The sequence below is a fragment of the Tupaia chinensis genome, unplaced genomic scaffold (assembly GCF_000334495.1).
Source record: "Tupaia chinensis unplaced genomic scaffold, TupChi_1.0 Scaffold000341_1, whole genome shotgun sequence".
Classification (NCBI taxonomy): Eukaryota; Metazoa; Chordata; class Mammalia; order Scandentia; family Tupaiidae; genus Tupaia; species Tupaia belangeri.
Window position 1 is genome coordinate 2,208,400 of NW_006159835.1, and position 22,050 is coordinate 2,230,449.

The 22,050-nt window shown below is 37.1% G+C and overlaps 1 protein-coding gene across 9 annotated transcripts in view; it reads right to left on the minus strand.

Annotated features, from left to right (window-relative positions):
• EHBP1 (EH domain binding protein 1) overlaps nt 1–22,050 on the minus strand; it is a 587,840-nt gene that overhangs the window by 322,727 nt on the left and 243,063 nt on the right. For all 9 annotated transcript variants that reach the window (XM_027773334.1, XM_027773333.1, XM_006152207.3 and 6 more), the window contains 3 exons: nt 19,866–19,923; nt 9,575–9,670; nt 2,542–2,595 (listed from right to left, as the gene is read on the minus strand). In XM_027773334.1, coding sequence (XP_027629135.1) covers nt 2,542–2,595; nt 9,575–9,670; nt 19,866–19,923 — 208 coding nt within the window. The remainder of the gene's footprint in view (nt 1–2,541; nt 2,596–9,574; nt 9,671–19,865; nt 19,924–22,050) is intronic.

The following is a 22,050-nucleotide window of genomic DNA, read 5'->3' on the forward strand; positions in this document are numbered from 1 at the left end:
GTATATTTCCCAAGTCAATGGGCTTGGGACTTGAACCACCCAGTCTGTCAAGTGGAATCAATCTGCTTCATCTACCACTCCATAAGGGGCCCTAAATCTGTACTTCAATTACATTTTCCATAAACATTTTGAAGTTCTCACAAAGCTTTTTTTTCTTATTTTTTTAAATTTGTACCTTTTAGGTTAGTTTATGAACTGTGTTTTGGAAATTTGGATTGGTGTATATTCTAAGATTAATCATGTAATAAGAACACCTTTCTAAACAAATATAAAGTTTGTTTTTACACACTTTTGCCATTAATTACAACTCAAATTAATCTAATTCTTTAATACAATAAATTAACAGAGAGACATCAGATACACAGCAGAGCCATGAATATTTAAAACTGAAAGACCATCCCTGGGGGGAAATTCTTTTTTTTTTTTTTTTTTTTGAGAGGTTTTTGCTATAGGGCACATGAGCTTGCCAGAAAGACAGAGAGAGCCAGAGAGAAACAGAGAAACAGAAAGCGAGAAATCCCCCCCCACGGGGGATGGCCATGCCGCAATCCCTTCTCCATTCTCCTCTCGGGATCTTGGACACACATGCACATGCACCTGGCATGAGTTTAAGTCACCAGGTCCAGGACTCTAACCGCAGTCGACTACATGGGAGCCCAGTGATGTAGCCATTATGCCATCTGCTGGTCCCAAGGAGGGAAATTCTTGATATAAAAATCAAAGGTAATTTTCAGTCTGTAGCCAATTTCTTTTTTTAAGAATTATTTATTTATTTTAATTCTGTGGGGTTTTTTTGTTTTGTTTTGTTTTGTTTTGTTTTTCATTTGACCAGAGAAAGACAGAGAGAGAAAGGGAAAGTGAGAAAGCAAGCCACCAGGTCTGGGCCTTGGACCACAGTCGACCATGTGGGAGTCCAGCACCCTTAACCACCATGCCATCTGCTGGCCCCTAGTCTATAACCAATTCCAACAAATCTATTTATTTGTTTCAAACTTTCCTTGCTACTGAGGCTCAAATATAACACAACAGTAAAATCAAAATCGTTAATAGTATGTGTGAACCTTTAACACAATGATAGTGGCTAGATATTCACACATCAGAACGAACTCCCCTGTTGTGTTTGGAACTGTTCTCACTACCAAACTTCTCAGATCTTTAAACCTAAAAATGGCCTAGAAATGCTATAAAAAGTGTAAGATTCCTTTTACCACTAAGATACAAAAGAAAGGCACAGAAAGAAAGAATATGAAGCAAGCTACATTATAAGCATGTTATAAATATGTTTCAGAACTTTAATGATGATCATGATAATCAACAGTCATGATGACAATGACAATGATGAAAGCTAATGTTCACTGAGAATTATTTAATCCTCACAACACCTCTATAATTTTAAGGCTGAGAAGTTGAGAAATGTGCCCATGATTATAAAGGTAATAAAGGGAAGAGCTAGAACTTGAAAGCAAGTCTATCTACAGAGTCACACTCTTATCTGTCTTCTCTAATCCCCAATTAACATTTATTGAACACCTACTATATGTCTGTTAGTAACTGGGTTTCTACAATATGAAAATTAATTTAGCAAAGTACCAATCTGGAATCTTTCAATGCAAATAAAGGTCAAGGCCAGCAGGTGGTGGCTAAGGGTGCTGGACTCTCACATGGTTGACCACAGTACAAGTCCCGGACCTGGCAGCTTGCTTTCTCACTTTCCCTCTCTCTCTCACTCTGTCCCTCTTCTATTCAAACTAAAATAAGTTAAATAAAATAATTCTTAAAAAAAAAAAAAGATTTCAAAGGTCATTTGTGGTATTATTTAATAAAATTTTCAAATGAGCACCTGCTAGGTGAAACGCATCATGCTAGATGTTAAAGAGATAAAAAGATGAATAAGGCATGTCCTTGCCTTTAGTCTCTAAACAGAATACAAACAGTATATACATAATTTGGTACTGAAGACTTTTTTTAATTAATTAATTTATTTAATTCCATTTGTTATTATTATTTTTTAATTTTGATCAGAGAGAGAGAAAAAGGGAAAGCGAGGAAGCAAGCCACAAGGTCCAGGAGTCAACCCTCAGTCAGCCATGTAGGAATCCAGTGTTTTCAACCACCATGCCACCTGCTGGCCTTGGTGCTGAAAACTTTTAGTGTTTTGTTTTGTTTTTTAAGAATCATTTAGTTAATTCCATTTGTTATTATTATTATTTTTAATTTGACCAGAGAGAGACAGAGAGAGAGAGAAAGGGCAAGGGAAAAAGCAAGCCGCCAGGTCCGGGACTGAAACCGTGCGGGAATCCAGTACCTTTAACCACCACGCCACCTGCCAGTCCCAGAAAAATTTTATAGTTTTAACAAAAGCGTTTCTTACAAATAATTCTAATATTGGCTACCATTTCATTTCTGAAAATTATAAGAGTTACAAATCACTATTTAATTTTTATAAGGCAACATTTCTCTCTTATAAAATAGTGATGTACCATAATAATGTATACATAAGGTAAAAAATGTGAAAGATAAAGGAATCTGTCATTAGCTTACGTTTTCTATGACAAATGTCCATTCTTTGTCTTCAAATTCCTCGGCATGAGGATCCTGTAACAGAAGCATAATACGACATTGAAATATATGTCTTTAGCCCAGTCAATCCAATTAAGAAAATACAAACGTTTAGCTTTTTACTAACTTTTAAAAAGCGGGAAACCGAAGAGCCTACTCTTAGGATATTTCTATAATTTCTCTAAATTGAAATCATTACTTATGTTAATAAATTCTCTTTTTTACTATTTGATGTGTATCATTATCTTCCATCATTGCATCTATGACAAAATGAAAAAAAATACCTGGTCAGAGACAGATAACCTAGTGAATAAACTATTAAGAAAGACTTTATTAAGACACTAAATGCTCATACAAAGCCCAATCCTTGCTTTTATATCTGTAAGTGTTTTAAACTAAAAGGTCCACTTGAGTTAAGGTTCTCTTTGGTGCCGAGGTTATGTAAACAACTGGACTTTCAAAGTACTGCAAAAGACTTCACAATCTAGACAAAATATCAAATCTCCATGGGCTACAGATACCCTCCCTTCTACCTCTCTCCATTAACCCCAGAAATGCCTCCAAAATCTGAGGAAAAGAATGAATCCTACAACAAATGCAACATTAAAAACATGGAGGTAGAGAAGGAGCACACTTTTCCAAGCATTTATTTGACAAATATTTATTGGGTATTTATAAGGAGTCACAGAGGTGGTGCATGGTTTCAAACATAGGTGATGCTGCCTTTGAAGATGAACAAAATAACTGCAACCTTAATAAACAGATGATGAATCAAATAAATGGTTTATCACATCAGAAAACAATAGATAACTTCTTACAGGAATAAACAGAAAAAGCTTTGCAAGACAGAAAACATCCGGGGTAGGTAGGATTGTACAGGATTTCCACAGATAATAAAGTAAAGGCAAAAGGCAACAAAGAGTAAGACATACAGAGAAAAGTAGTAGAGTGACATTACATGTGCATTTACAGTTCAACTCCATGTGCAGGAGGTGGGGTAGGAGTGAGTCATCAGGAGAATGCGAGAGGATTTCAAGACAGCAGGTTTCGGTTCAACATTCCACCCTAAGACTGACCCTATACAGATGGGAGACGAGCTCTGACAACCCCCTACTAGGTCTCAGGTCCCACATGCTTCTAAGAGGGAAGCCATTTAGTCTATTTCTAATCTTTGGTCTCTACCTGGACAGCTGAGTTTGAGCCTAGGCTATTTGAAGATAAAAGTTACTGTAGCATTCTCTCAATTTGCTTATCTGCTCTCCATTCAATCTTGTACACGGATTAATTTTCCCAAACTACATTGTGACCATGTAACTACCAACTGAGATTTCCTTAACTCTTACAACCTATGAGATGAATTCCAAACTCCTCAGTTACTTTATTCTGTTTACTTATTTTTTACTATAATAGAATGATGACTGGTTGAGTCTTAGCTATACTGAGGCAACTATTTTGTGAATAAATTCACACATGTAAGATAAAAATCAGCCCAAAGGAGCTGTTTGGATTGCACAGGTGGAGAAAGTTAGCAAAGTTCAGAAGGGAAGGAGAAGCAGGGAACTAGTTGACATTTGTTTTCCCCAGCTTATTCTGTCCATGAATGAAGTTAATGGAGAGAAAGAACCATAACTACAGACTGTAAGAGTTTTTTCAAGATGGATTTAGGGCACAAACAGTACTATTTTAGAGACCAAGTAATGAAGTGTGACACAATGCTGAGGAGCCATCCTGCCATCCTCCTTGTCTGTACCTCTCTGCTCATTTTGTTTCTTGCGGAATGCAGCACAGAACTATTAGTATGAAAGTAATCATAATACAAAAATACTTACTGAGCATTTACTATGTTCCAGATTTTTTGCTAAGTGTTTTACTCATCACAACAACTAATGGAATAGGTACTAATATTATTCCCATTTGACAGAGTAGAAACTGAAACCTAAAAGGTGTAACTTCCCACAGTGCACAAGTAAGGCATAAGTGTAAAAGCTATGATGAAGTTCCAGAGCTGTCTGACTTTTACCCAGTTCACTGGTTCACCACTGCATCCTTAGGACCTAAAAAAGTATCTGGCATGTGGTAGGCTCTCAAGAACATTTGATGAATAACTAAATGAGTATACACACATACATACACATATACATACATATATATCATAAATACTTAACACTGTCTTGTATATAATATTTATTAATTTTTTAAGTTTATTTTTTTCTTCAAGTGAGAAACAGACAGACAGACAACAGTCCCAACAGTGTCTCATTGCTGTGAGCTACTCCTGGTCTTCAGCCAGCCTGGATCACAGGCATGCATATGGTTGGTATACTCAGGGATTTCTCCAGACACAAATCTGGAACCTTCCCATATGGGTTGCTCAAAGAGAATCATGTTTTACCACCATATCACCATCTGGTCCCCAACATACATTAATTCTTACAGCAGATGAAACATGTTTTAAAAACATAGATGAAGTATTACTCCTAAAAGACTTTTCACTGAAGAATAATTTCAATGGGGCCAAGAGACACATTTGATAGGGAAAAGTTAGTAAGACAATATAATAAAGGGCTGGCTCCATGGCTAGTGGTTAAGGGAACTGGACCCCGCATCTATGTGGTTCAAGTCTAGAACCCCACAGCTTGAAAAATAGGCCAGGTGCATGTGTGTGCATGCCCTAGATCGTGACAGGATGAAGAAGTGGTAGGAGAAAGGACTGGCATGATCATGCCCCACTAAGAGGTGCTTTCTCTCTCCTCTTTTTTCCTCTTCTCTTCTCTTGCTCTCTTGCCCTCTCTCTCTCCAGCATATACACCCTCTGGCAAATTTTAAAAAAAAGAAAAAAAGATGTAAAAGCAGCAGAAATAATGTTCATTTTCAGGTACTTGAAGATAGCGCCTCTTCATAATTAACTATTTACATTACTGACCAGACAAAAACATTTGTAATGAGAATCATTTATAGATTGAATCAATTATATCTGACCTATCCTCTCTGTACTAAAGAGAAAAATTGAAAATTATTTTAAATTCAAAACTTAAAAATAAGCCATTATTATTTTAATTTCTTTAAAATTAATTAAAGAAATTAATTTCTGGTTAAAAAAATAGAAAAATGAAACACTGATAACTGTCTTAAAAAGCACTTCCTTTAGAGCATACCTCTGTGAATAATACACTTAGGACAAAAGTATTCACAGTAGTCCTCTCATACTTGCAAATTTCACAATTAAGTGAACTGTAAGATTTAATATAAGTAAAACATTAAAATAAAAAGGGGAAATAATGAAGTTATTTTACTTGAATATTTTAAATGCTATTCAAAAACAGGATCCAAAGATTACCATGAAAGAATGTTTCACTTTTTGTTTTTCCATTCGTTTTTGGGAGAGAGATGTTAGGAAGATAAAAGTATCACTTGAAAATAGACATTTAAATAGTAAACACAGTCACAAGATTGCCTCAGAAATGTTCAATACAACAAACTGCAGGAGAAGTTTATTTTTTCTCCTTTTTCCTTCTACATACTAACACTCACAGTCATAAAAGTTCAGCGATAAGGACATGCTGAACATTCTCATCGGTACTTCAAAACTACACTTATCTCTTAATCCTCCAAGCAACACATTTCAACAGCCACTTTCAATTCAGAGTCACTACCGTCAGTGCATATCCTTCCCCAAACACATGGCTGTCAGCTATTTATCCGCTCTATTCTTTCGCCAGTTTTTTTTAAATTGTATAACTATGCCCATTTGCTTTAGCAATATGAACAACAGACTAAATCAAGAGATTACTTAAAAAGTCTTCCTCAAGCATGTCAGAGATTTTACTGTTACAATCAATAGTCATCACGGAGTAGACAGTATAGAGTAGAGACTATGTCTAAATCAGTGTATTTGGGCAAATTATCTCCCTCTCTAGTCTTAGTTTCCTCATCAGTAAAATGGGAATAATTATAGGACCTTAAAGTTACCATGAGAATTAAATGTGAAGGTCCATCTGATTCCCTAGGCATTGCTCTTCACTAAATAAGCTTAGCGTAACATTCCAGTAGTAGAAATATAGATGAAGAGTCTAGTAACAGGTTTTTGGACAGCTGACTAAAAGGTAATAGGATAGTTCTGACCATCCTGAAAAAAATAGTTACTGTATCATCTCTTATTTCTCCCTGAGCAAATCAATTATGGTATGGCAAGCATAATCAAGTAATATTATAATGTAAATAACAGTAATATCAAAACTATAAAATATACATAATGTGTTAAGAATCTTGGGTAAAACAAAGTATCCATGGGACCAGACAGTTGTGCAGAAGTATAGCTTAATGCACAGTGAGGCAGTCACACATGGGAAGGTTCCTGGTTCAAGTCCAAAGACCTCTCTGAGCATGTTAAACATGCATTTGACCATGATCTGGGGGCTAACTGAAGACTAGAAGTGGATCATGGCATCAAGACCTTTTGGGAGAAGGGGCCCCTTTCTCTCCCCTCTCTAACGAAAGGGAAAAAAAACAAACTTAAAACAAAAACAAAAAACAGAGTATCAGGACAGCCAGTGGTGTGGTGGTTAACGCAGATGGATCCCACATGGCCAATTGCAGTTTGAGTGCTGGAACCTGTATATTGAAAAGCATGCCAGGTACGTGTGCATGTATGCCCAAGATCCCAAAAGGAGGGAGAAATGGAGAAGAGGAGATTGTGGGATAACCACTCTCCCGAAGGAGGTGGTTTCTCACTTTCCTTCTCTCTCTTTTTTTTTCTCTCTCTCCAGTGAGCAAGTACATGTACCCTCTGGCAAATTAAAAAAAAAAAAAAAAGTATCTATGAAACATAAAGCATTTAAAAATAGTATTCCACTATTCCACTTATGGGCTAGTATTTAACATTCATCATATTCTTTTGTTCTACTGATCTCTTATTCCATGAACAAATGAATTGATACACTGTATCACAAAATCACAAGCACTTTTGGGACCAGCAGTTAGCATAATGGCTATGTTGCTGGACTCCCATGTAGTCAACCAAGGTTCAAGTCCTGGACCCAGTGACTTAAACTCACACCAGGCGTGAGTGCATGCATGCCCGAGATCCAGAGAGGAGAATGGAAGAGAAGAGATTGCAGCATGGCCATCCCCCCGGGAGGTGATTTCTTGCTTTCTATCTTTCTGTCTCTCTCTGTCTTTCTGGTGAGATCACGCACCCTATAGCAAAAACATCTCCAAAAAAAGAAAAAAAAATCACAAGCACTTTTTAACACAATGATTTCACATACTAAGCTGTATCATTTTGCTATACTTTAATTTCATGTACTGAAATCTTTTGTGGACTTTCACAAATTTTATGTCACTAAATTATGCTTAATGAGATGCCTGTCTTCCTTCTGTCCTTCTGTAAGAGTAACTTCAACACAATTTGAATAATTCCAAGAAATAAAACATTTGGGGCCAGCCAGTGGCTTGGTGGTTAAGGAGGCTAGATCCTATATGGCCAACTGTATGGTTCTAGTCTCAGACTCACTGGCCTGAAAAACACAGTAAGAGTGTGTGCATGTGCACCCAAAATCCCAAAAGGTGGAAGAAATGAAGGTCACGGATATTATGACCATGTCACATGGGGGGGACTGGGGTACCTTCTCACTTTTCCTTTCTTTCTGTCTTTTTCTGGCAATCACACACGCCTTCTGGCAAATTTAAAAAAAGAAAAGAAATAAAGCATCTGTTTTCTAATTCCACCATCTTCCAAAAGGCTATAATAGGGACATAATTATCCCTACCTCTTCTGGAGCAAGTAAGATCATTGATTAGGAAAGTAAATATTCTCGTGATTAATTACCATATTTGCAAGAACTATTTTACAATGTTTCAAATAATATGAGAAGATTTTCAAAGGCAGGGGGACACATAAATAGGCAGAAAAGATAAATGAACAGCATCGTTTTCAGATGTGCACTTTGAATTTACAACCAGTATTTTGCTTTTAAGTGATAGCACTTATAAATATTAATATCAATAAAATATTTATCAAACACCAATTTAAAACATATCTTGTTAAATTAGTAATAAAATATTTAGCAAAAGCTAACTTTTAAAATATTATTTATTTTTTTGGAGAGGTATTTGCTATAGGGTGTGTGTAATCGTCAGACAGACAGAGACAGAAAGACAGAAAGCGAAAAATCACCCCCCAGGGGGATGGCCATGCCACAATCCCTTCCCTTCCCTTCCATTATCCTCTGGGGATCTTGGGCACACACATGTACATGCCCAGCATAAATTTAAGCCACCGGGTCCAGGACTCAAACTGCAGTCAACTTCATGAGAGTCCAGTGACATAGCCATTATGCCAACTGCTGGTCCCTCAAAAGCTAACTTTTTAAAGCATCTTGTTATCAAACAAATCTAAGAAAACGAGGGTCAGAACTCTGAATTCCACAAACCTCAGCTTTCCACAGGAAAAGCACTTTAAAGTTTCATATGGACATAGTCTAGGAAGTGGTAAAAGAAGTATCTCAGTTGATCTTAATAGTAGTAAGTTCCGGGACCAGCAGTTAGCGTAATGGCTATGTCGCTGGACTCCCATGTAGTCCACTGCGGTTCGCATCTCGGACCCAGTGGCTTAAAACTCACGCTGGGCGTGTGTGTGTGTGTGCCCAAGATCCCGAGAGGAGAATGGAGGAGAAGGAATTGCGGCGTGACCATCCCCCCGGGGGGTGATTTCTCGCTTTCTGTCTCTCTGTCTCTGTCTGTCTGTCTAGCGAGTGCACATGCCCTATAGCAAAAACATCTCCAAAAAAAAAAAAAAAAATAGTAAGTTCCAAAGGATCCCCAAATTACTTGGACTTTATAAATTATAAAATACTGTGACATCTTTGCATTGTTATAAATTGATACATCCCTAAAAATAATGCACATTAGGTACCAGATTGGACAAATTTAGGGAAGAATGAATACTAAAATACAATATTCTGTCTCTAAGTACCATGAGTACTTAGTAAGTTCTATCTTAAAAAATGAAACTTACCTTAAAAAGTGTTACAGTGATTTCAATGTTTTCAGGAACAGGCCATACAACAACCCCTCGGTATGGATTTTTTATTCCAGGTTGCCAGCTGTGAGCCTATCACAGTAAAAATGACAGCTTCAATGTGAAGTACAGTAAATGCAATGTTAATAATTTAGAAAAGTATAATCAACCACTTTTAGCTATCCATTAGAACTGTAGTCTTCCTGAAATAAAAATGATTAGTCAAATACAACTTTTCAAGCATCACGCTTGGGCCATGATAGTTATAAGACAAGATGGCTACAGACAACTAACTGTAAAAAAAGCAACACATGAATCTGCATGTGCAAAGATGCAAAAATGAGTGTCTCATGTTTTCAAAAGCTACCATTTTGATTGGATTTTTTAATTTTGTTTTCCTTATATGAGAAAAAGAGAAAATTGAAAGAGAGACATAAATATGCATCCTCAAGCCATAGCCTCCCAATCAACTAGAATCACAGATGAGCACAACTGACCCCAGTGTGTTCAGGTCGGCCTAGGAACTGACCCAGGCCTCCCATGTGGCTTCCAGCCTCCCAATCTGTGCACCACCATAGCTGAGCCTAAAAATTTTATTAGAAGAAAGATTTTTTTAAAGTCACTTTTGTAACTAGAAACTGAAAGCAAAGTTATTATTTAAAAGAAAAAATCAATTAGATACTTTATATTTAAGTTCATTTCCCACTAAAATGCAATGTTTATTTAGGACAAGTAAAGAGAAGCAGTGGTTTTTCTAGGTAATATTTCTAGCACTTTCAACTTGGGAAAACGTTTCTCCTTATAAATATTGACCATCTTTAAGGAACATCCACTCCCAAAACTTGGAGTTTATTACCATACTTCTTCCTTTGTGGCATTTCCAGCAAAAGCTGAGCTGAAAGAAGACAGCATGCCAAGAGGCCGGCAGGTGGTGTGGTGGCTAAGGTGCTGGCCTCCCATATGGCTGACTGTGGTTCAAATCCTGGACCTGGCAGTTTGCTTTCCCTCTCTCTTCCTCTCTCTCTTGTCAAATTAAAATAATTATCATTATTATTAGTAGTAAAATTAAATTAATCTTTAAAAAAAGAAGATAGCACATCAAGATACTACAACTAAACTTTCATCTCTATAGGCAGGACTATATACAGACATGCTATGTATATGATAATAAAACTTAACACTATAAAGTACTTTTCATGCATCGGTTCACATTCTACAAATTTACTTATGGTAAATTCATTTAATCTGCATAAAAACCCTACAAGTAGCTACTATTCATTCATAATTCACTCCAGTGATGCTATCTGCCAGATACTGTTCTAGACACTAAACAGGTGAAAGGTTATCCACCTTGGTGGAGCTGATAATGTAAGAAAGAAATAAAAAACACAAAATAATTAAAATATATAGTTATGAGGCCAGCAGGTGGTGGATGTTAAGGTGCCAGATTCCACATGACTAGCAGTAAGGTTCAAGTCCCAAACCTGGTGGCATGAAAATCAAGCCAGGTGCATGTGTGTATGTGCCCAAAATCCCAAGAGGAGAATGAACAAGGGGGATTTTTCACTTTTCCTTTCTCTGTCTCTCTGTTAACTGCATATACCCTACAGGAAAAAAAAAAAAAAAAAAGAGGAAAAAAAGAAATGCCATGTTGAACCAAAAAAAAATTTTTAAATAAATAATAATATAGCTATGTTAGACAGAGAAAGTAAATGCTATGAAAAAAATAGAGAAGGGGTACCAGCAGTTAGCCTAATGGCTATGTTGCTGGACTCCCAAGTAGTCGACCATGGTTCAAGTCCTGAACCCGGTGGCCTAAAACTCACACCAGGTGCATGCATGCCCAAGATCCCGAGATGACAATGGAGGAGAAGGGATTGCGGTGTGGCCATCCCCCCCCCCCGGGGGGGTGATTTTTCACTTTCTGTCTCTCTCTGTCTATCTGGTGAGCATACGCGCCCTATAGCAAAAACCTCTTCCACCCCCAAAAAAAGAAAAAATAATAAAGAAGGAGGATAGAGAGGCATTAGAAGGCAACATTTTTCAACAGAGTAGTCAGAAAAGTCTTCACTGAGGTGACAGCTGAGAAAAGGCCATAAGGAGGTAAGGAATCAGACAGGTAAATAAATGAGAAGGGTTTTCTAAGAAGGGAAATTGAAGATGCAGAGGCACTAGCACAACAAGGACAGTGGGGCTAGAGCAGAGTTGCGGGAGACATATTAGGAGAAGAGGACAGATTAATAATATAATGCCCAATCACATAAGGTCCTGGTAGACTGTTGCAAAGTTACTGGCTTGCACTTTGGCTGAGACCAGAAGTCATTGACAGGTTTTAAGCAGAGAAATGCCAATCTAAGTTATGTTTCAACAGACCCACTTTGGCTAATGTGTCAGAATAGGTTCCAGACATAAGAGAAAAAATAGGAAAACCAATTAAGAAGCTAATAATCCAAGGGAGAGTTGATGGTGACTTGGCCAGTGTAGTAGAAAAGTGCTATAAGATAGTATAACTCTGGGTGTATTTTCATATTTTCAACATCAAGTGAACAAGATGTGCTGACTGATTGTATGAGAGAAAGAAAGTAGCCAAGGTTGATTCTAAGACTTTTGCCCTTGAGAAATTAGAAGAAACGAATTGCCATTAATGTATGAGGCAAGACTACAGGAAGACAGGTTTGGGAAGTAAGTTCCAGGAACCTAGTCCTACACACACTAACTCTGAGTTGCCTAATTGATATTCAAACATAGACGTTCAAATAAGCAGTTGAATATATGTGTCTAGAATTATAAATTGTGAATTATCAGCATGCAGGAGCTACTTACACCTTAAGAGTAGGTAAGATCCTGAGAGCAGATAGAAAATATAAAGGCCCAAGAGCCTTGGAACACAACATTGACAGGTCAAAGAAACAAGGAATGGCCAAGGTGGATCAGTGAAGCAGGAGAACCAAGAATGTGTATCCTAGAAGTCCAATAAAAATGTTTCAAGGGGAAGAGAATAATCATCTGTGCCAAATACTGATGACAGTCAAACAGGATGAGGCCTGGAAAAGACTAATGGACTGAAACAAAACAGAACTATTAGTAACTTCACAGAAGCAATTTCTGTAGGAGTATGAGAGCAAAAGACTAATTAAAATGAATTCACGAAAGAATGGGAAGGAAAAAATTGAAGATAGTAAATACACTAAACTCCTCTGAGGTGTTTTGCTGAAAAGGATGAAAGAGGTTGGTGCTTGCTATGGTTTGACTGTGTCCTGCAGAAGTTCATGTGTTGGAATTTGGTTGTATTACAAAGGTATTCAAAGGAAATTTAATTCAACTATGGGATCCAGAGATGAAGCCTTTACGATTTAAGTCCTGAGGGTGGGGTCTCCATGATTGAGCCTAGTAGGTTGATAAGGAGAGGGAATGAGAAACATGGACACGACCCACATGTTGCTGCTCCCTCACTGTGTGATGCTCACCACCATGTTATTTGCTAAAGAGAAGTTTCCCTCTTCCCCAGATGTAGCCCTTTGACAACAGACCTCCAAAACCATGAGCTAAATTGGCCTCTACTTTATAAATTATCCAGACTGAGTGTTTTTGTTATTAGCAACACAATCAACTAAAGCTAGTGGGGGCATAATGTCAGAAGATAAATTCTGTTTTGTTTTTAACGTTTTTGCCATAGGGCGCATGTGCTCACCAGAGAGAGACCAAGGTAGTGAGAGGGAAAGTGAGAAATCACCCCCCAGGGGGAATGGCCATGCTCTATTCTCCTCGTGGGATTTTGGACATGTAGACACACATGCCCCGCATAATTTTCTTTCTTTTTTATTCATTTTATCATTATAACTTTTAATTTGCTACAGGGCATGTGTGCTTACCAGAGAGAGACAGAGAAAGAGGGAAAGTTAGAAAGCAAGCCGCCAGGTTTGGGACTTGACCCACAGTCAGCCATGTGGGAGTTCAACACCTTATTCACCATGCCACCTGCTGGCCCCAGAAAATAAATTATTTTTCAGAACAGAAAAAATAAACACTTTTAAGAATTATCCATTCAACTTTATTTATTATTATCATTATTTAATTTTCTAACCTGCTATAGGACACATGCACTCACCAGAAAGAGACACACACAGGATGAGAGTGAGAGAGAGAGAGAGAGAAAGTTAGAAAGCAAGTCACCAGGTTCAGGACTCGAACTGCAGTCAACCATGTGAGAGGTTCAGCACTTTAACCACACACCACCTGCTGGCCCCAAGAAAAATATTTTATGTTGATGGGAAATATTAATTGAGAAAGAAAATTTAATGATACAAAAGAAAAAAGGAGAACTAGAGTACTGTCCCTAAGAGTACACATGAGACAGACTGGACTTTACTGGAATTAAACACCATTCTTTCACAGTAACAGAAAAGCAGTGAGAGTATTTGGGTGAAGATGCATGTCAGAGAGCAGATATAACAGATAAGGAAATAAACAGGCATAGATTTGCGCAAGATTACACAGCAAATGGCAGAATCTGAATTTGAAGTCGGGTCATGGAATTGGGAAGAGATCAAGATTCATGAACACTTATGCCCAGGCAGATTTTATCCCATCTTATTAGTTTAAATAGCAGCAGAAGATAGATTTAATAGCGTACTCCAAATTCAACTCATGGGTTATCAGTTTTCCCTCTATTCTTTCACCACTACCCCCCCAATCACAAAATTTTGGATAATTACAGGGCAGTGGCAACTCACCCTGAGACACGGCACAAAACAGCCAAAAGTAAAAAACTGAGTTTTGTTAATTAAAAGATATCTCCTCCAGAGAGTCCTCTTATTCCCCTACCTATTCCCATGCCTGTTGACAGCCCTAGACCAAAAACTCCACAAAGTAAACAATCTCTATTTTGAAAAGTAAATTTCTGTCCGTTCTAGATAATCCTTAATAAAAACTCCACTCCACAGACCCAATTCTGCTAATTTATGAAACCCTAATTCTTGGGTACTGGGACAATAATTCTTGGGTACTGGGACAATAAATCAAGCCAATTCTCTAGTCTCTTTTCCTGTGATTATATTTTCATGGCCCCCAAACAATAGAATCATAAGAAAAAGAAGAAAAAGTATAATAACTGAATATTTCTCATTAGCTGTAACAGAAAACATGAAATACTTGAAAATTCTCAATGAAAAAATGATCCTCAAAGAATGTCTGACCTGACAACATGCTTGGGAGACAAGCAATGAGTATGTGACTTACTCGAACCCATACTGGTCATCAGTAGGAACCCAGCCTCCATGATTTGGAGTTCTTAAGCCAACCCCATCAGGCCCAGCAATACTCCTGATTCACCCAGTTGTGAAGAAAATAGTCCCTGATTCCTAAGGATTTCACATTCCTGTGTATGACACAGAGATTAAAAAAGGGCCAGCCCAACGGCCTGGTGGTTTAGGGAGCTGGATCCCACATGGGTCACTGTGTGGCTTGCCTCAGCCCCAGTGGCTTAGGTGGAGAAATGGAGGAGAAGGGATTGGCAGCATGACCACATCCCATTAGGGGTGCTTTCTCACTCTCCCTCTGGAGAGCATGTATGCCCTCTGGCAGATTAAAAAATTAAAAAATGGTAAAAACAGGAAATGTGAGACCACCTTAAAACTCCAAGAGTTAGAAAATGGTCGTTTCAATATACAGTGTATTTTGGATGGAAAATTCACTTGTATGTTGTAATGATGTATAGTGAATTAATATAAAAAATAAATTTAAAGAAGAGAAAAAAAAAAAGGAAATGGTCATTTCAGATCATTTGCTCAGGTACCCTAAAGCCTTTCCTCTAAAGGAACTCTTTCAATCCATAGTCTTAGATCACAGAAGAGTAATTAGATTGCTTAGTTTTTAATAAAAGACAGAAGTGTGCTTCCAAGTTGCTAATGTGCTGACACCTCCTTATTTTCTTACCACTCTATTTCAGCATTTCTCTCCTTAGCAAAAAGAAAGACCAACTAAGTTACCGCTCTGGCTTTCTAATACTCTCCTGGGACTGTACAACTTAGCTAAGACACTATAACAATATCAAATAGTCTAGCCAAGTAAATGTCAGTAAGTATAGTCAGTGTACTCAGTGTACCTTTTAGTCTTTAGCTAATTATTATAGACTAGGTAGAAAATAGACCAATAAAGTTTACTGGAGAGGGAACCAAGAACATACAAAGTGGCAAACATGAAAAAAATGATGCTCATGGGGCCAGCAGATGGCATGGTAGTCAAGGTGCTGGACTCCCACATAGCTAACCATGGTTCTAGTCCTAGATCTGGCAGCTTGCTTTCTCACTTTCCCGTTCTCTCTCTCCCTGTCTCTCACTGGTCAAATTAAAATAATAATAACAACAATAAATAAAATTAAATAAATAATTCTTTAAAAAAAAATGATGCTCATATTTTCCAAAAACTTACAGCAACTTCTACCTCAAATAGTAATTCAAGAATCTGAATCTAGGAAGAGAATGTGGGGCCAAATGGTGATGCAGCAGGAGGACAAAACACTGTGAGGCAGTTCCACATGGGAAAGTTCCTGGTTCAGGTCCAGAGACCTCCTTGAGTATACTGGTTAAGTGTGTACCCACAACCCAGGGCAGGCTAAGGGCTGAGGTTAGATTGTGGAATCAAGGCCCTCTTGGGGATACTGTCTTTGTCTCTCTCACTCATGGAAGAAATAAATGGGTAAACAATTTTAAAAAGAATGAAAAGTCTAATATAGGTAACTAAAAATGGTTATGGTAATAAACTTCTAATTGTACTAGCCCAAATAAATCTAATTCAGGTTCTTTTTTTTTAAGAGGTTTTTGCCTTAGGGCATGTGTGCTCGCTGGAGACAGAGAGAGACAGAGATAGTGAGAGCAAAAGTGAGAAATTACTCCCAAGGGGGGATGGTCACACCACCATCCCTTCTCCTCCATTCTATTGTACAAAGGGAGTCAGATGTCACATGGCCAACCATAGTTTGAATCCTGACCCCAGGAGCTTGGAAAACATGCCAGTAATGAATGTGTGCATTTATGCCCAGAAAAAAAGAGAAATGGAGGAAAAAGGATCGTGGAGTGACCACATCCCTTTCTCACTTTCTCTCTCTCACTCTGTCCCTCTCACATAACCATTATGCCATCTGCTGGACCCACTCAGCAATTTCTTAAAAAGTTAAAAATATACTTTCTCTTTTACCCAGTGATGCTATTCCTAGGTATAGGCCCAAGGGAAACAAAAATAAAGTTCATGGATAAATGGAATTGAAGCACAAGTTTAATTCCATTAAACTGGCCCTTTGAGGGGCCAGAATGTGGCACAGAGGTAAAACACAACACTCTGTGAGGCAATCCCATATGTGAAAGTTCCCAGTTCAAGTTCAGAAACCTCCCTAAGTACACTGAGTACACAATTGCCCAAGACCCAGGACTGGCTAAAAGCTGGGGGTGGATTGTGGCAATAGTGTCAAGACTCTGTACAGGGTTCTCTCTCTCTTGCTCACTCATAGAAGAAATAAAATAAATAAAAGCTTTAAAAAAAAAAAAAAGAAAGAAATTCATGCAGTTTTTTAAAAATATGCATTTATCATGAACGTTTTGAAGTCCCCCCTCATACTGCTCAGCAATAAAAAGATAAAAAACAAAAAACTACCTTGGCAGACAGGTGGTATGGTGGTTAAAGTGCTAGATCCCACATGGCCAACTCTGCAGTTCGAATCCCAGACATGGCATCTAAAAGAACATGCAAGGCATGTGTGCATATGTGCCTGAAAATCCCAAGAGAAGAATGAAGGAGAAGGGACTGAAGCACAACCTTCCTCCCTACTGGGTAATTTCTCACTTTCCCTCTCTCTCTGCCTCTTTCTGGAGAGCACACACACCCTATGGCAAAAATTTTTAAAAATTAAATAAACTACCAAAATACAAAATGGTATGAATGAACCTCAAAAACATTATGAGGAGCAAAAGAAGCTAGACATAAAATAGTACTATTGTACTACTGTAATATTTTACATAAAATACAAATAAAATTCAAGAACAGGCAAAACTAGTCTATGGAGGTGGAAAATCAAAACAGTGATTCCCTCTGTGAGTTGGGAATTGACTGGAAGAGGAACAAAGAAAGAGGTGATGAAAATAGTTTGTGTCTCGATAGGACTGGTAATTAAACAAGCATATACACTGATCAAAACTCAGTGAATTGTGTTATTAAAAATCTGTGCATTATACTGTATGTAAATTGTAGCCCAATAAAAATAAAACTTGTGGAGCAGCCCAGTGTAGTGAGTAAGGGAACCTAATAAGTAAGGGAGCTGCAGACCACTGTGGTTTGAAATCTAACCCCACCAGTTTAAGAAACACTTAAGATTCCAACAGGATAGCGAAATAGGGGAAAGAAACTAGCATGACCATGCCCCATTGTGGGTGGTGCTTTCTCCTTCTCTGTCTCTCTGTCTCTGGTGAACGTACACACACTCTGGCAACAACCGCTTAAAAATAAATAAAAGTTAAAACAATGTCTTTGATAAAAAAATTGAAATTTTTAAAATTTTAATTTAAATTAACAAATTTTTAAAGAATTATTTATTTTAAATTTTATTTATGCGCTCATTTATTTTATTTTGACCAGAGAAAGAGAGAGAAAGTGAGAAAGCAAGGCACCAGGTCCAGAACTCTAACTATGGTTGGCCAGCACCTTAACCACCATGCCACCTGCTGGTCTCCAAATTGTTTTTTTATATAGATTTACTTGTAGAAAAAATCAACAACCAATAAACATGTTTAGGGTTATTAAATAGTTATAAAATATAGGGAACCAGCAGTTAGTATAATGGCTATGTCGCTGGACTCCCACATAGTCGACCACGGTTCGAGTCCCGGACCCAGTGGCTTAAACTCACGCCGGGCGCGTGTGCGTGCGTGCCCAAGATCACGAGAGGAGAATGGAGGAGAAGGGATTGCAGCATGGTCATCCCCTCTGGGGGGTGATTTCTCGCTTTCTATCTCTCTCTGACTGTCTGGAAAGCACACGTGACCTATAGCAAGAACCTCTCCAAAAAAAAGAAAAAAAATAGTTATAAAGTATACTTATATTTATGTACAGAACAGAATTTTTGAAATAACTGCTGAATTATTGGTGGTTACTTTAAAATCATGTCTTATTTCCTACATTCAAAATTATCAGTACATAAAACTATTAGGCTGTCTGAAAAGTCATTGACGCGTCTTTGCACAGAAAAATATGTCATGACTTTTCCGACAACCTAGTAAAAATCTTGAAAAATTCAGCTCATTTTCTTCTTCAACCTAACAATGAATTCTGATAACTCATTCCTTAAGTGTGCTCTAATTTTATCCTCCTGAAATCTGAAGAAATTTGTCCTTGGCACAATTTTGTAAATGGTACCTATTTAACCATTAATTCTTAACAGTCCAGTATAGAGAAGTTAAATAACTAGTTTGTTTGCTCAAGACTACTGGTCTTAGTCCATTCGTGCTGCTATAACAAAAAAAAAAAAAAAAAAAAAAAAAAAACCCACAGACTGGATAATTTATAAAGAACAGATATTTATTGGTACCAGCAGATGGCATAATGGTTATATCACTGGACTCCCACATCGGAGGCTTAAAAACACACCAGGCGCATGTATGCGCGTGCCTATGATCCCAGGAGGAGAGTGGAGGAGAAGGGACTGAGGCGTGGCCATTCCCCCAAGGTGATGATTTCTCATTTTCTGTCTCTCTCTCTTGCGACCACACGTGCCCTATAGCAAAAACCTCTCTAAAAGAAAAAAAGAACAGAAATTTATTTTGTCACATTTCTGGAGGCTGAGAAGTCCAACGTCATGGCGCTGGCATATGGTAAGGGCCCTCTTACTATATCCTTATTCAGCATTAGATAGAAGGGCAAAAAAAACAACAAATTCCCACTGTCAAGTCCCTTTATAACAGCACCTAATTCCACTCACAAGGGAGAAGGCCTCATGGCCTGCCTACTCATCTCTTAAAAGCCCCACCTTCTAATACTATGACACTAGTAACACCTGAATTTGGAGGGAACATATTTAAATCACGACAGGTATCAAACTCAAGGTCAAAATTCAGGCATCTGGTCCTTGCCTAAAGAAATAAATGCAACTCAAAAGATTATATTTTTGGTTGATTAGATAATCAGAAAAAAAATAATATAAAGTAAAACTTTAAAATATTATACACTGGCATCAGAAAAGCTTAATAGTTTTACTCAAAAATGAATTCAACATTTGGATAAAAAATTTAGAAAACACACTAACCTTAGAAGACTTCCTTCGGCTTCTTCGTGTCCAAACGACCACCAGTTTATCTGGTTGCCTGCCAAACAGGAAAAAGAAATTAAATATAACTCAAATTATCTTAAACCAAATTAATAAGGTTTAATTTTAGTGCCTTTAAAAGGGCAAAAATGTCTACTCCTTTAGATTACAGTTACTCTAATAATAAAGCTCTATATTCAAATATAAAAGTTGAATATAGATATAATCTACTTTAAATGACTAACAGTTCATCCACACATATTTCTAAAAATATGTTAACAAGTTAATTCATTGGCGTAAATCAAGTAAATTAAACATTTTGAACTGGTTACTATAGTCATCCCTTGGTATCCACAGGGAATTGGTTCCAGTATGCCTCCCCAATACCAAAATCCAGTGACGCTCAAATGCTTTATATAAAATGGCACAGTATTTGCATATAACCTAAGCACATCCTGCCATATATTTTAAATCGCCCCTGAGTTAATTCTAATATCAAATACAATGTAAATCCTGTAAAAATAAGTTTGTTTATACTATATTGTTAAGGGAATTATGACAAGAAATCTATACATGTTTAGTACTGATGCAAGCACTAATGGCCTAACCCACATAGTATAAGGGGTTTTCAAAAAGTTTACGGAAATGAAGATTAAGAAAAATTATGAATGGATTTCAAATGTTTCTGCATCAAAATAAACTCATACTTTCATTACATTTTTCCTCAACTTTTTTAATCCCCTCATACACTCAACAACAAAGTAACATTTCAATCTGCAGTTGATGAAACCATGAACACAGAGGGCCAACTGTATTTTTTTTAAGTTTTATTAATTTTATTTTTTATTTTTAATTTCCTATAGGGCATGCATGCTCACCAACAAGAGAGAGAGAGAAAGTGAGAAAGCAAGCCACCAGATCTGGGACTCAAACCATGGCCAGCCATGCAGAAGTCCAGCACCTTAAGACCATGCTACCTGCTGGCCCCCAACTGTATTTTGAAAATAAAATTACAAACATGGCCATCTGCAGTGGCACTGTGGTAACACAACATTCCTTGATGCTGAAGACACATGGAAAGATCCTGGGTTTGCATCCCGAGATCTTCATCCACATGCTCGGCATACACAAGTGCCAGTGAAACCCCATGGTTGGAGCTAGAAGTAGATAGTGTTGTAAAGACCCTGTGGCAGGTGACTTTTCTCTCTTCTTCTCTTTCTCTCTCTCTCCCTCATGAAAGAAATAAATAGACCTAGAAAAGAAAAACAACTAACTCATGCAGAACAAAAATTAAAATACAGATCTCTCAAATCTCTTTTCTGCTGATACAAAGTCAAACAAAAATAATGTATTTTCAGCTAACTATAACTAAGTTCTCTTTTCTGCTTGCAGAATACATCAAGACTATGATTATCAGTTATGTTACCTAAGTTTTCATTTTTAGAAATCTTTAAAGGTTTATTAACCAAGAAATGAATGATACATTTATTTTGGTGACCTTCACCACTTTAAATGTCCCATTAATTTTATCCTGAAATCCCTTACTTTCAGCAGATGACCTTTCCTTCTATTTAATTAAATATATACATAAACACATACATACATACACAAAAGGCTACTAACCTTCAATTCCTCACCCAGTCATCTGCTTACAAATCTGTATTGGTAGTCAGAGAGAGCTGTCTAATGAAAAATATTACTGAAAAACTGACCCAGAATATAGCACAGAGGAATAAGGTGATAAAAATATTTTAAAAGAAGGCAAAAGACTTACGGTAAATTAAGACATACATATACCTAATAGGAATTCCAGAAACTTAAAACAATGAAATGGCAGAGGCAGTATTAAAGAAATAAAGCTAAAAATGTCCCAGTCTTGGAGAAATACATTAGTCTTTAAATAGAAAGCATGTATCAAGGGATGAATAGAATAAAATAAAATAAATCTACATCTACATTGCAATTAAACTACAAAACAGCAAGGATAAAGAGAAAAATCATAAAAGAAAAGATAGGTAACTGATAAATAATTACACTGACAGCTACCTCTCATTAGCAACAACAAAGCCCACAAGACAACGAAGATAATGATCTTCAAACACAAAAGGAAAATAGCTTTCATCCCCCAAAGTTTTTTTAAAGAATTATTTTATTTATTTATTTATTATATGTATATATATATATA